Consider the following 13,154-nt stretch of genomic DNA (forward strand, 5'->3'; position numbering starts at 1 on the left):
GAGGTCAGCAGGACCCCCGTCGGGGGCCGCGCCCGGGAGCGGAGACGCTGGTCAGTGTCCGGTCCGTCAGGCAGCTGTGACGGCAGCCTGGGGCGGGCTGGCGGGCGAACCGGGCCGTGTCACCGGGCCTCGCGGGAGGAAGGTCGCCGTGCCCTTGCCTGCTCAGCGTGCTCTGCACAAAAGGCCCAATTACTGATTAAAGCCGGCTCCGTGGGCCGGAGTCCTCATCCTGCAGCGTGGCGGCCTCCACCCCGCCTTGCCAGGGGAAGGAGGGGGAGAGCCCGTGGCTCCTCCGTGGCCCCGTGTGGGCAGGCCCTTCCCTTCCTCGGCTCTCAAGGCCCCCGGCAGGCTGGAGAGCTATTCCCCCTCGGGGCCAGGCCCAGGAACAGGGTCCCCGGGAGGGTCAGGGCCTCTTCCCGCCCCTTCACCTCTTACTTCCACCCAAGGAGGAGGCTCTGAGCCCGGCACAGGCCTGGCTGGGTGGGGGGAACACAGGCCCTCCCCAGGGTCTGGCCGCCTGGGTAACCCCCCCGGTGTCCCTTGGTACACCTGCCTCAGTTTCCCCCACGCTGGCCACACAGCTGGTCTGTCCCCAAGCCCCCTGCTGCCAGTGCTGGCGTGTGAGGGTCTCTGGGGGTCTAGAGGAGCGGGTTTCGCAGGCTCTGGGGGGCTGTGTGGACAGAGAAGTTGGGGCGCTCACGCGATCTCTGGAAGGACGGGGGCTGGCAGGAGCCTCATCACTCCCAGCCCACACCCCCGATCCTGGGCGTGGCGTCCACCTTCCATTGGCCGGAGCGCAGCCCTCAGGCCCACCCGGGATCCAGGGGCCCTGGGACTGCTCTGGGAGGGAGGACGGAGGGCGAGGGTGTCCCCTGGTGAAAAGGACAGGGCCCCACGTGGGGCCCACACCGGGACTCTGCATTTCCTGGGGCTCCGAGCTGGTTTAAACGGGCCTGACAGCGCTGCCGGGCTGCCCGGGGCGGGCTGTGGCGGGGTTCTGTCGGCGACCTGCCAGGCCGAGTCGTTGACCGGAACCGGCCTTCCAGCACCGGGCCCTGGGTCAGTCGGGCCTCCCAGGGGGGCTGTGTGGGCGGCTGGGAGGCAGGAGGCCGTGGGGTGACTGCTGATGCCCGGGACCGGCACGGGTGGGGTGGCAGTTCAGGCCCGCTGTCACCTGTCCGCTGGCGTGTCGCGTGGGCTGCAGCTGCGTCACCCGCCGGGCTCCGTCCCAGGGTCTCCCCCTCCTGGGCTGGGCGTGCCCCCGACGAGAGGCCAGGCAGCACCGGCAGGATGGCCCGAGTGGGAACTACGGGCTGTGGGGCGAAGCCTCGGCCCCAGCAGCTCCTGCTGTCCGGCCCTCCCTCCCGACCTGCCGGCTGCCCGGCTGACCTCAGGCTCCGCGGCGGGCTCAGGAGCGGCGGGCTCCCGCGGACCGTGCGGCTGGCTCCAGCCACCGCGCCAGGCCGGCCCCTGTAACCAGCTCTTTAAGTCCATCCCTGGCGGCGCTGCTCCCTGATCAAAGCCGCGAGCCAGCCTGGGCCCCGCGCAGCGAGGCCCCGTCCCCGGGCCAAGGACAACAGAGAAGGCGTCTGTGCTGCGCGGCGGTCCCCAGCAGGGTGGTGACACTGTCCGCGGCCGGCCGGACCCGCCACTGAACGAGACGGGCGAGGGCCCCCCCTCCCCGTGCAGTTCAGAGGACCGGGCTGCCCTGCAGGGCGCCGCCCCCGCCCCCGGGCCAGGGCCCTGCCTGTGGGAGGGGCCGCGGAGCCTTAGCCCGGCAACAGGCCCCGCCCACCCCAGGACAACGCCCCGCCCCCCGCTGGTGCTGGCGGGCTCGAACCCACCGCCCAGGGGAAGTCCGGGCGGTGTTCCCACCTGTCCCTCCGTTGGTCGTTGGTCGGGACGTCTTAGCACCACCATGGAGGCGGGGCCTCAGAGTGAAGGGCCGTCGGGACCGCGTCGGACTTCTGCAGGGGAGGGCCCTGCCGCTGCGGGCCTGGAGGAGGGTCCCTGGACCAGGGGCCGAGTGGGGGGCTGTGGGCACCTGGGGACCGGGCTGTGCTGGTGCTGGACCCGCTGGTGGCCGGCTCCTCAGCCGTCGAGGGAGTGGAGGGAGGGGACCCCGGCGGAAGTGAGGAGCGCCAGACTCCGCCCGCCAGGGGGCCTGGGTCAGTCCCTGTCTCACCCTGTGCCTCAGTTTCCCCCTGGTGCAGGAGGACCTCCTTGTTCTTTGAGGTCCAGATGAGACCTTAGGCCTGCCCACGGCCTCTGTTTCCCTGGCAGGGGCCTGGGGCCGGCGCTGCGCCCACCCGGAGAGCCTCCTGCAGCACCCCGGGACCCGGGGTGGGCCGGCGGGGGGGCGGGGGGTGTCCAGGTCCGCCCGCGGCCGGCTGCGGCGGGGCGCAGTGCGGGAGGAGAGAGGCCCACCCAGAAAGCCCCTCCCCGCCCCAGCCTGACTGACCCCACCTCCGGGCACGGAGGGAGGGTGAGCTCTTCGTGTTTGGGACACGACCCCCAGGGGCCGGCAGAGAGAGGCCTGCCTCAGACCGGGCTCCCCGCACCCCCACCCCCACCCCGGGGTGCCTCCCCCGGCACCCAACTTCCCTCCTGGCCACCCACACAGGTCCCCCTGGCGGCAAGTGCAGGGTGTGCGCCCCGCCCTCCGTGTCAGCTGGTGGGCGGGGGGAGCAAAGGAAACGTTTGCTCTGTCGCCGGGTCCCAGAACTGGGGGGACGGGTAGTAAGAATCCCGTCTCGTGCCGGGGGACAATATTAGTTACAGCCTCACCCGGCCGCCCCGTGTGGACGCTGAGCAGGACCTGCCGCGTGGGTCACCCGCCCTCTGCCCACCCCCGGGAAGGGCGGGGCTGGGGCCCAGCGGTCTGGGCTTCTCCTGCTCAGCGAGGCGGTCAGCGTCCGAGGGTGCGAGCGGCCAGCGGGCACGCGGGGATGGGGGGACGGAGGAAAGGAGAACTTCCTTTCATGCCCAGCCCACCTGTCCATGGCTGCGGCGGTCTGGCCCCATGAGGCTGCACGCCGAAGGCGACCAGGAGGGTCTCACTTGGCTGCTGCTGGTCTGCACTGGGGGCCGGGGCCGGGAGGCACGCCTGACTCAGTTTCCCTGGGCCGGCACTTCCGGCTTGGTGGGTGCAGGGGGCAGAGATGATTAACCGTCAGCCAGGAGGAGCTTTGACAATGAGCAGTACCTTCCCACCCCCGAGACGAACCGCCCCAGGACGTCTGCTCCCCGGCTGGGCGGGGACTTGACTACCCGGGGCGACCCTGTGAGTTTGCTCCGCCCCCTCTCCGGAGGGCCGGGGGCCTCCCCGGGGCAGGTGGACCCGTGGCAGCTGAAGAGGCTCCAGGACCGGACTGGCCGCCGTGGGCGGGGCGGGGAGGCACTGAAGTGATGGGCGGGGCCTCAGCTGGTCCCCGTCCGGTGCGAGCTCCGACGGCATCCGTCCCTGTCAACCCGGGGTAGCTCAGTGCGGCCCAGGTCCCCACCCACAGTGGCCCACCCTAGAGAGACCGGGGAGACCACGGGGAGGGCCCCCCAGGACCAACCCCGCCGGGACCACCAGCAACACCCCCAGCTCACACTGCAGGATGAGGCCGGGCGGCGTCCCAGACCCCCGAACACCCCCTGCAGGCCCTGCTGTCCCAGCTGAAGGGGAGGGGCCATCGGCCTGGGGGGGGGCATCCCCCATCGTCTCCCCCCATTTAGTGGCGATGTGCCTTCCAAAGGAGGGGGAGCCCTCCCAGGATGGTGAAGCTCAGCGATCTTTGAGAGGGAATGCAAATTATTTTGATCAAGTGACCTCTGGCATCCCCTCAGCCCAGCCACACGAGAGAGATCTCGCTGGAGGAAGCAAGACGAATTTGAAATCTGAGCCTCCCAGGAGAGCGCCCGGTGAGGGTGGAAGGTGCTGGGTGCTGGGTGCTGGGTGGGGGGACAGCGCCTCGACCTGGAGAAGGCAGGGTCTTCCTCCTGCAAAGCTGCAGTCGGAGCCCTTCCCTTGTCTCAGGCCCCTCGAATGAACAAGGAAGAAAGAAGACCCCCCCTCACCCCCCAGCTTTCCAGGACGAGGAAACGGTGAGGGTATCGGTGCCGCCCCAGCCGGCACTCGGGGGGCGGAGAGCTCATGCCGCCGCGTCATTGTGGGTGTTCCTTCTGCTGCGGGGTCGACACCTGCCTGTGGATGGTGCGGTCGGTGGGATTGGGGGGGCCTTGGTTCCGCAGCCCCTCGTGTCCGAAGCGTACCCAGCTGACCCCCGGGGCCACTCCTGCCATGAGCAAGCTCCCGGGGACCAGGGCGGCCGAGACGTCCTCCCGTTGCTGTCTGTGCAGGTCGAGGGGAGCCGGGGCCTGCGGGGTCCCGGTCCGGCGGGGGAGGAACTGAGGCGCCCGGCATCGGGGCTGCCCTGGACCCGGGACCACCTCCCCTGGGTGGGGGGTGGGCTGTTGTGACGGCTCCCCACTTCCCTTAGCAGGATGTCGGAGTGGGGACACTGCGGTGGCCGATATCGAAGCATGTGTGGCCTCAAATGTCAGCTGGGCTGCCCGGGGCCGGCTGCCCTGGAACGAGGAAGCTGGCGCCCCTGAGAGGCCAGGCCGGCAGGGGCTCCGGTTCCCCCGCGGCGGTTCCTGGTTCACCGGGAACTCGGGCGGGTTCCCACGCTGCGGAGAAACCACGGGCCGCCCTCTGACCCTGTGGCACCTCCTTCTGGTCCTTCCTTCCTGCAGCGGCTCTTCTCACGGCGCCGCGTGGGGAACCACCCGGTGAAATGCTGGAGACGCAGGTTCTAACTTCCCCACCCGACTCGCTCAACTTGGAAGTTTCTAGATGGAGCCTTGAGTTGTCCAGTGACCCACCATCTGGTTTGCAAAGGACCGAAGGGTTTCTGGGACGTGGAACTTTGCTGACGTGGGGACAGTTCCAGGCAGAAGGGACCTGTCGACCGGCCTGCTTGAGCCTTGCTCAAGGTGCCCTGTGCTGGCCCGGCAGCACCACCCCCATTTCCCTCCATCATGATTGGTTAGTGCCCAGCCAATCAGGAGCTTCCCTGGGATTCGTTGCTCGCAGTTGCTGGGTCGTGCTCTCTCGTCTCCCCAGTCACAGGGCAGGGTGGCAGGGACTCCCCTGAGACTGTGGTTGGGTTTCCCTGCCTGCCTGACAGCTGTCCTCTGTAAAAGGTGAGAAGGAACCCAGTGGGGACCATGATGGAAAAAGCCTGCAAACCCACCCACCTGCCCTCGGCCGCCTCTTGTCCCTGGGATGACGGGGATCCGGGGTGCTGGGAGGGTGGAAGGAAGCTCCGTGTGTCCGGGCCCCGTGTCCCCTCCACCGGGCAGAGAACCTGGTGCACCAGGCGAAGCCCCGGGGTGGGGGAGGTAGGAGAAGGTGCTTGCATGCGGTAAATTGTTCCTCCCGCCCAGCGGTCCTCCCCTAGCAACGCCCGACTAGGACTGGTTTTATGCATCCCACCCACCGCCAGGCCCGCCTCAGCAGGGCCAATCCTGCCCTGACTCGAGGTTGGAGATCAAGCCCACCACCGTGAGCCGACATCTCAGGCAGCTGCACGCAGCCCACCCTTTCTCGTGGAGTGACTGTGTTTGCCCAATGGCCCCCCGGGGAAGCAGGGCCTGGGCGCGGGGGTCCACGGGAAGAGCGGGCATGGCTGGCAGGCTGGGCCGGGGACTGGACGCCAGGCTAGTGGGGACCCCAGTCCGATGGCCACATCAGCCTTGTGTCTGCAGCTCTGCTCTGCCCTCAGCTGGAAGGCAGCCGCAGGCCACAGTGTAGCAACGGTGGCTGTGTGTCCTTGAACTTCACTGGCACGCAGGTACCACGGGGCCTGCTGTGCTGTTGCCTTAGACCACCAGATACCTCCTGCTGAGACCACCTGGCCTTAGGCCACGTCACAGAGGGGCGTGGATAGGTACGCAGAGAGGGACCCATGACCAGGGACCGGCCGATGCAATGCACGACGGGGCCGGTGCAGGGAGCCAATGCCTTTATTGAGGGCTGGTGCTGTGGGCGAGCCCGCGGGGTGGCGGGGGGGCGGGGGGGTTGTACCGGCCGCTCTGATGCAGGCAGGCGGGGGAGAAGGGCTGGGCGCTGGTTGAAGGCGCGAGGCTGAGGGTCCCCGAGGGGGGCCGGGGAACGGGACGAAGCTCTTCGTTTCTGCGTGGATAATGACCAGGGATGCGTCTCCCCTCCCTCGTGCGGGTGTGGGACCCGGTGGAAGCCGCGCTGGGCGGCCCCTGGCCCTAGGCGGGCCGCACCTTCATCTCCGACACCTTGTAGCTGTAATTGTACCCTTTTCCCGAGTGCCAGTTGATGCCGTTCGCAAAGCTGCTGTGCCCACCCCCGAGGTAGCGGCCGTTCAGGTTGGACACGTGGCAGTTCTTGTACCACCAGGCTCCTTGGTACTGCTGGGCGCAGTTCGAAGTATTTTCGTCGTTGTCCTGGTCTTTGGTGGTGAACGCCGTGTTGTTGTGCTGCGTCAGGGAGTCGCCTGTGAGAGGGGAGGGCGGGGGTGTCACACACAGCTTGGGGTGGGAGGGGCCTCCTGGGCACCGGGCCGAGCCCCACAAAGTCCAAGGGGGCCGCTGATGTGGCCCCAGGGATCCCCCCGCTCTGCTGACACGGCGGCCTCCAAGCCCCCCAGCCCGACCTCCCGCCGGCTGGTGGACACCCTGCCACTTTAAAGGAGGGGCCACACTGCCCGAGACCACCACAGAATGGGCCGACTCCTGGTCCGTTCCCACCGCCACCCCGACGGTGGCTGAGAACGGCACCCCCACTCACTGGGCTCCCCACCTGTGTCGTCCTCGTGGGGATGAGCAGGTGGGGGCCGTGTTGTCCCAACGTGTGGGTGAAGGAACCGCGGTGAGGACAAGCCACCGCCCCTCATCGCCCGGAGGACCGGGGCCTCTAGAGTGAGCAGGCCCACCCCCCCCCCCCACCCCCGAGCGCCCCTGCCCGGCCGGCGCTCACCGGCACTGCCCTCGATGAAGGCACCCAGCAGCAGCTTGTACTTCTCCTCCTCGCTCCCCAGCTGGAACGACCGGTACTTGGCAAACTGGTAGCCGCCCTGGAAGTCCTCGAGGTCGATGCGGAGCTCGCTGGTTCCTGTGGACAGAGGCGGTCAGGCGCCAGCAGCGGGGACCCTCTGCCTTGGGGCCTTGGCTACGCTTTTAGGGAATTTGGGCACTCGGCATCCGAGGGGAAGCTCCTCAGGGTCACAGAGAAAGTCCTGGGCTAGTCAGGGGCATGGAAACGCCCTTCCCACAGGTCCTTCGTCCATCCCCCAGGGCCCTACTCGGGCTCACGGCTCGGGCCGACCCCCGTCCGGCCAGCAGCGGGCTGTGACATCACTCTCTCCTCTACCCTTTGTGTGGGAGCGCCGGCTTGGGACAGGGCCGCGGGGCGGCAGGGAGGGAGCAGAGGGCGGGCCCAGCGACAGGGTGGCCCCAGCAGGTAAGCCAGCGGGCCAAGGCGCTGTCCTGGCCCCAGACCGGGCAGGTGGGTCGCCTGGGGGCTGGCAGGACGGGATGGGGGCAGCCTCCCCGAGCCTGAGCCCCGACTTCAGGGGACCTGATGCAGCAGCAGGGGTGAGGTCAGGGCTGGGTGTCGGGCTGAACCCCGATAATCCACCTGCTCTGACGTGGGCGTTCAGCGTCTAAGACAACGTGGGCCCCAGCGGATCCCAGCAGGCACGTGTGTCGGGGGAGCGGCTGTCCCCCGCTCCAGGTGGCCTGAGGGGCAGGGGCAGGGGGGTCTCGGGGCCCCAGACCCTCGAAGGGCCGGCCCCGGGCCTACCCTGGGCGGTCAGGGTGTGAATGTTGTCGTTGCCCAGCCAGAACTCCCCCAGCTGGCTGCCGAAGCCCTGCTTGTATGCGGCCCAGTCCCGGAAGAAGTCCACGGAGCCGTCACTCCTGCGCTGGATCACCTGTGGGGCGGGAGGGCAGGGGCGGCCCGCAGTTGGTCGGTGCCGCCCACCGCCACCAAGAGGCCACCTGCGCCTCAGCACAGACCCGGGGCGCTCACACGGTGCCCACTGGTGACTCAGGAGGAAGTGGAGGCTCAGAGAGGGTGGGGAGCACGCCCCAAGCTGCACAGCTGGAGCAGCTGGGGCCTCTCCCGGGCCTCGCCCCACTGTCTGGCTCTCTCGTCCTTGGTGAATAGGCGGCAGCAGCCGAGACAGCTGGGAGCTGGACAGTGGGACGGAGGCTAGAGAGCGGGAGTTCCCCCAACACAGCGGCCCCCCACCCCGGCCTGTGCAGCCGCCCTGACGCAGGACACTCACCGTCCAGCCCCCGCCGTCCGTGTGCATGTCACAGAGCACGACCAGGGGCTGGCAGTCGGGCAGGTAGATGGTGTGCCAGCCGCTGAGGAGGTGCCCCCTGGTGAGCAGCTCCTTGCAGTTCCGAGGTCCTGGGAGGGGACTGGGAGGTGGGTGCTGGGGCAGGGCCCCGGCAGGGTGGGGCTGGGGGACGGAGGCGGGGGGAGAAACAGGGGGGGTGGGTGTCTGCACGGGCGGGGAGGGCTCCAAGGCCTGGGACTGATGTAGCCTGGCACCCAAGGGCACCCCTACCCCCAGGCGCCCCCATCTTGGTCCCCAGGGTCTGGACCTTCCAGGGAACGGGGTCCCTACCACCAGGAAAACTCCCTGGGCTACACCAGGTTCTCTAAGCACGAGCTGCCTGCCCCTCGAGTGGCCAAGGAGTGAACGTGAGTGTGGGCCCTCCGGGTCCTGCCCCGCCCCCCTGCGAGGCTGCCTTCTGGTCGCCCGCCCCCAGCCGGGAGCAGGTCCAGCTCAGATACCAGGTGAGGGCCGGGTCAGTCACCTGTGGCACAGGACAGGGCTTGTATGGACTCTCCTGTGGGTTGTGAGAGAGGACACGCATGTCACACGCCTACAAATCAAGGTCCCCGTCCTCCTCTGCCCTCGTGGCTCCACGGACCCCAAACAGACAAAGCTCTTCCCGGACACGCAGCCCCTGTCCTAGCAAGCGGGTCTCAGACGCTGTCTCCGGGGTGTCAGGCCACCACGCCTGCGTGAGCTCGGCGCCACCGAGTCCCAGGTGGACTGGGGCTGACGGTCAGCCCTGCCCCTCAAGGTAGGGACCGGACCTCGGTACGGCCGTCTCGTCCGGGGCTGTCCCGGTCCACCCGAGCTCAGCCCCGTCTCCCCCAGAGTCTGTGGGGGGGACAGTGCCGGGGGCGGGCATGTGGCTCTGTGCCCCGGCCTTGCACTTTGTACTTGTGGGCAGATCTGTTGCCTTTTCAGATTTTTTAAAATTTTATTTTAATCCTTGTCCAAGTACAGTTTTCTCCCTTTTACTCCCATTGCAGCCCACCCTCCCACCCTCCCCACTTCCCTCCCATTACCACCCTCCCCCTAGTTTTTGTCCATGTGTCCTTTAAGTTTGTTCCCGTAAACCCTTCCCATTCTCCCCTGAAACTCCCTTTTCTCTCCCCTGTGGTCACTGACAGTCTGTCCCCTATTTCAGTGTCTTTGGTTATATTTTGCTTGTTTCTCTGTTTTGTTGACTGGGTTCCTATTAAAGGTGAGATCATGTGGTATTTGTCTCTCACTGCCTGGCTTGTTTCACTCAGCACAATGCTCTCCAGCTCCATCCACGCTGTTGGGAAGGGTAGGAAGGAGCTCCTTTCTTTCTCTCAGTTGCATAGAATTCCATTGTGTAAATGTACCCTAGTTTTGGGGTCCACTCACTCACTGATGGGCATCTAGGTTGCTTCCAGCACTTGGCTATTGTGAATTGTGCTGCTGTGGACATCGGGGTGCACAGGTTCTTCTGGATTGGTGTTTTAGATTTTTTTATAAATATGTTTAGGATGAGCGTCAATCAGAAAACAAGCAGGTCATCGTCCAGGTTCATGCAGCAGCGCAGCCTGCCCACCACGTGGGTCCTCGCTGGGCTCGGGGCCCTCCCCGACTGCGACCACACCACGTGGTGCAGACGCCCCCCAGCCCCCCTCCGGCTGCCTGGAGGGGCAGGGACAGGAGACCCTCCCCCAGGGGACCGTGCTGGGCGTCGCGGAGGCCTCTGCGGAGACCTCGCTGGGCACAGAGCCTGCCCGGGAGCCCCCGGACGGTGGGAGGGACTTACCCTTCTGTCCGCGTTCACCCTTCTCTCCGCGCGCCCCGGTCTCCCCGCGGTCTCCTGGAGAAGACGGGACAACGGGACCCTGATGCCAGGACACCGGGTCGGTGGGGCACGGACCGCCTGCTCCGGAACCCACCCAACTGCTCTGCTTTCCAGCAGGTGCGTGGAAGGGCCGTGGGACTCATCGCTCTGCCGTGGGCTCAGGAAGGCGGGAACGTGCGGGCACCTCCTGCAGGGGAGGGCACTCTGGGGCCCGGGGGCCGCCCGGTGAGGGGAGCTGGCTTGGCACCCAGTCCCTGGGCCCAGGGCTCAGCACGGGTTCCTTCTCCCACCCCCCACCCCAGGCGCCTCAGAAATGGAAAATGTGGCAGGAGCCCTCTGGGTCCCTCTGTCTCTCTGGCCGCCTCCCTCCGCCTGCCCCTCCCTTTGCTCATTCATTCCCCGCCCCCAGCCCCCCCCCCCTTTCTCTCTAATTTCCCTGCAGGCAGACCTGGGGCCTGCCCAGGGGTCTTTGCTCTCTGTCACGTGGTTACCTTTTGGCCCCGTTGGCCCCGCCTTCCCAGGTGTTCCTGGGACACCCCGTTCTCCTGTGAATTCCAAACACATGGCACTGAGGAAAATGCACCCCCACACTTCTCACTGGGGATCTTCCCGGGGTGCAGTCCTGACCCGTCCCTTCAGCCCCAGTGGTCCTCAGCATCACCGCCCGGGACAGCCCAGTGGTGACCGTGGCTGGTGGTGACCCCGCGGCCAGCTGTGTGGTGCAGAGCAGGGTGGCACCTGGAACTCAGGTTCCTTGGGGTACCTCCTGGGTTCCAGCCTTTGATGCTGGCAGCCGGCCCAGCCTGCACGGAGCCTGCACGGAGCTCCTCTACCTAGTCATGGGCCTGGGACAAGTTCCATGTCCTCGGAGACCCTGTCGCCAGGTCTCCACAGGACACGGTGACTCCCCCACGCCGTGGTCCCCCGCGGGAGGAGTCCACTCTGCACTGTGTCCAATCCCCTGGGCTGGGCCTCCAAGCCGGCTGTACTCCATCTCCAGAGAGATGTCGGGGCCCCTGGCCTCCCGGGTCACCTGCACGGAGGCCCCTGAGCCTGGATACGCTTGACACATGCGTCCTGCCTCCAAGGTGATGCCCCCCCCCCACCACCACCCAGCTGCTTTTCACGTGCTCACCCCGGGCCCGGTGAGTCGGCACGGGCTCAGATACTCCGTGAAAATAGGCCCAGGCGTGAGCTCAGGACATTCTTAGGGGATGGCTCTTCCTTTCAGGCCTGGGTGGACACCAGCGCTGTGCAGGTCCCCCCGAGACCCGAGGGGCCTCGGACCAACTGGAGGTCCAACCAGGGGAGGGTGGGAGCCCAGTGCCCCACCCTGCCCCCACCCGGAGCACTCACCTCTCACTCCATCGGCGCCCACCTCTCCCTTGGGCCCCACGGCCCCGGGCAGCCCCGGGCAGCCCCGGAGGATGCTGAGCTTGTCGGAGCCCTGCAGTCCTATCAGCTTCACCTCTGCGGACAAGCACACCTGTCTGTCAGTGCGTGCCCCCCCCACCCCCGAGGGAACCTGCCAGCACGGCGACCTCGGGCCCCAGCAGACCGCTGAGGGCCCTTCCCACCCTGGGGTGCAGGTGGGCAGGGCAGTGGTGCAGGGCGGCATTGTCGGACTCGTCGCCCTGCCCCTGGGCCTCTGGCCTGGGCTGCGGCGTGGGAACCAGGCCCTGGGGAGGAGCGGGCTAGACCTGGAAGCGTCCCAAGTGTCAGCGCCGCTCCCGACCTTTAGACAGAGCTTCATGCACGGCGGGTTCTTTCAGTAACTAGCAAACACTTATTAGGAAGTGAGGGGATTGCGTCACCCCATTTCTGGGCCGGTGGCCTCAGCCTCCTGCCTGAGCTGGAAGGGGTCCACGTAGCGCCCTGGGTTCCCAGGACGCAGGGCCAGCCCGGCGGAACTGGAGAGGGAGGTCCGTCTGCTCCTTCGCGTTGAAGTGCGTGGGTCCCGAAACCGAGTCCATCTCAGAAGAGACAGCCTGGGACTCGGGGAGACGCAGGCCCTCACCCTGAGGGTGGCCTGTCTGCCCCCGCCTCGCCGGCCGGAACCGGTGCGGACGGCACGTTCACCTGTGCCTAGGTTTCGCTCATCAAAGCCAGCCGTCGGTCACTGCTGAAGTCCGGAGACGAGGCACATTCGAGAAGACGGTGAACCCCCCGAGCGCGCTGTTCCCGGGGAGGGGCCCCCGGGTGCCCCCTCCGGGCTCTTTCCGGGCCCTTGTCCATGCACAGGGCGGAATTCTTTCTCCCAGTCCCACCTTGCCCAGGTGTGTCACCGCAGGACACCTGGGACCCTGGGAGGCGGTGCCTGGCTTCAGGGCACTGTGCCCTCCCCCTGGGGGGGCGGTCAAGGCACACCTGATTGGAAAGCCCCCCAGGGGTGGAGAGGCCGACCCTCGGCAGGCCCTGCTGGGTGAGGGAAGGAGGTCGGGAGGGAATGACGAGTCCCTCCCTCTGCCACCCCTGGGGCACAGCAGGGTCCGCCTGTCCCCAAGGCTGGAAGCCTCGGAAGTCCCACAGTGCTGGGTGCGAGTCCTTGGGCCGCCTCCCAGGGCTGGTGGTACTGCAAAACTGGGCCCTGCAGGGGTACCCTCCTCACCCCGCACTCCCTGTGCACTGGGATGGGATGCTGCCGCCCCCCCCCAGGGCTGTGAGGCAGGTCCCCCCGCAGACAGTGAGGGGGGGACCGTCTGGAGAAGAATATTCTCGAGGGCACGCCTTGAGGGGCGGTGAGCGGAGGCTGTCGGGTCCTACTCGCCTGCAGTCTCACTCACCTGGACAGGTGTCTTCCGTCGAGGCCACAGGGCACAGGAAGGCCATGGCCAGGATGACGGGCCCCAAGGCCACAGCTGCTCGGCTCACCTGCATCTTGGGTCCTGGCCACTGTGGGCAGCTCCCGCCTTTATGGGGAGCTCAGAGCCCCACCCCTGGCTCCGTCTGTCACCCTCGGGGGCATGGCACCTCCT

The 13,154-nt window shown here is 67.6% G+C and overlaps 1 protein-coding gene across 2 annotated transcripts; it reads right to left on the minus strand.

Moving 5' to 3' along the window:
* Positions 1 to 6,065: 6,065 nt before the first annotated feature.
* Positions 6,066 to 13,107, minus strand: LOC114509085 (ficolin-2-like). Of its 2 annotated transcripts, none has more exons than XM_028527144.2 (9): positions 12,963 to 13,107; positions 11,536 to 11,649; positions 10,671 to 10,724; positions 10,159 to 10,194; positions 8,854 to 8,886; positions 8,313 to 8,440; positions 7,826 to 7,955; positions 7,001 to 7,135; positions 6,066 to 6,518 (listed from the first exon to the last, which is right to left on the minus strand). In XM_028527144.2, the coding sequence occupies exons 1-9, from the start codon at positions 13,054 to 13,056 to the stop codon at positions 6,271 to 6,273; spliced, it is 972 nt and encodes a 323-aa protein (XP_028382945.1). In that variant the 5' UTR covers positions 13,057 to 13,107; the 3' UTR covers positions 6,066 to 6,270. The 2 variants fall into 2 exon arrangements, with proteins under 2 accessions (XP_028382945.1, XP_035878337.1); XM_036022444.1 differs by having other exon boundaries at positions 10,141 to 10,194.
* Positions 13,108 to 13,154: the final 47 nt, after the last annotated feature.

The sequence above is a fragment of the Phyllostomus discolor genome, chromosome 3 (assembly GCF_004126475.2).
Source record: "Phyllostomus discolor isolate MPI-MPIP mPhyDis1 chromosome 3, mPhyDis1.pri.v3, whole genome shotgun sequence".
Taxonomy (NCBI): Eukaryota; Metazoa; Chordata; class Mammalia; order Chiroptera; family Phyllostomidae; genus Phyllostomus; species Phyllostomus discolor.

Bases quoted from the DNA above. Each gene is read 5' to 3' on its own strand.
- LOC114509085 (XM_036022444.1), bottom strand. From the start codon at position 13,056: ATGCAGGTGAGCCGAGCAGCTGTGGCCTTGGGGCCCGTCATCCTGGCC. The intron at 8,887-10,140 runs GTAAGTCCCTCC...CACAACCCACAG, and splicing joins GGGTGAACGCGGACAGAAGG to GAGAGTCCATACAAGCCCTG. The intron at 7,136-7,825 runs GTAGGCCCGGGG...CTCTGTCCACAG, and splicing joins TCACACCCTGACCGCCCAGG to GAACCAGCGAGCTCCGCATC.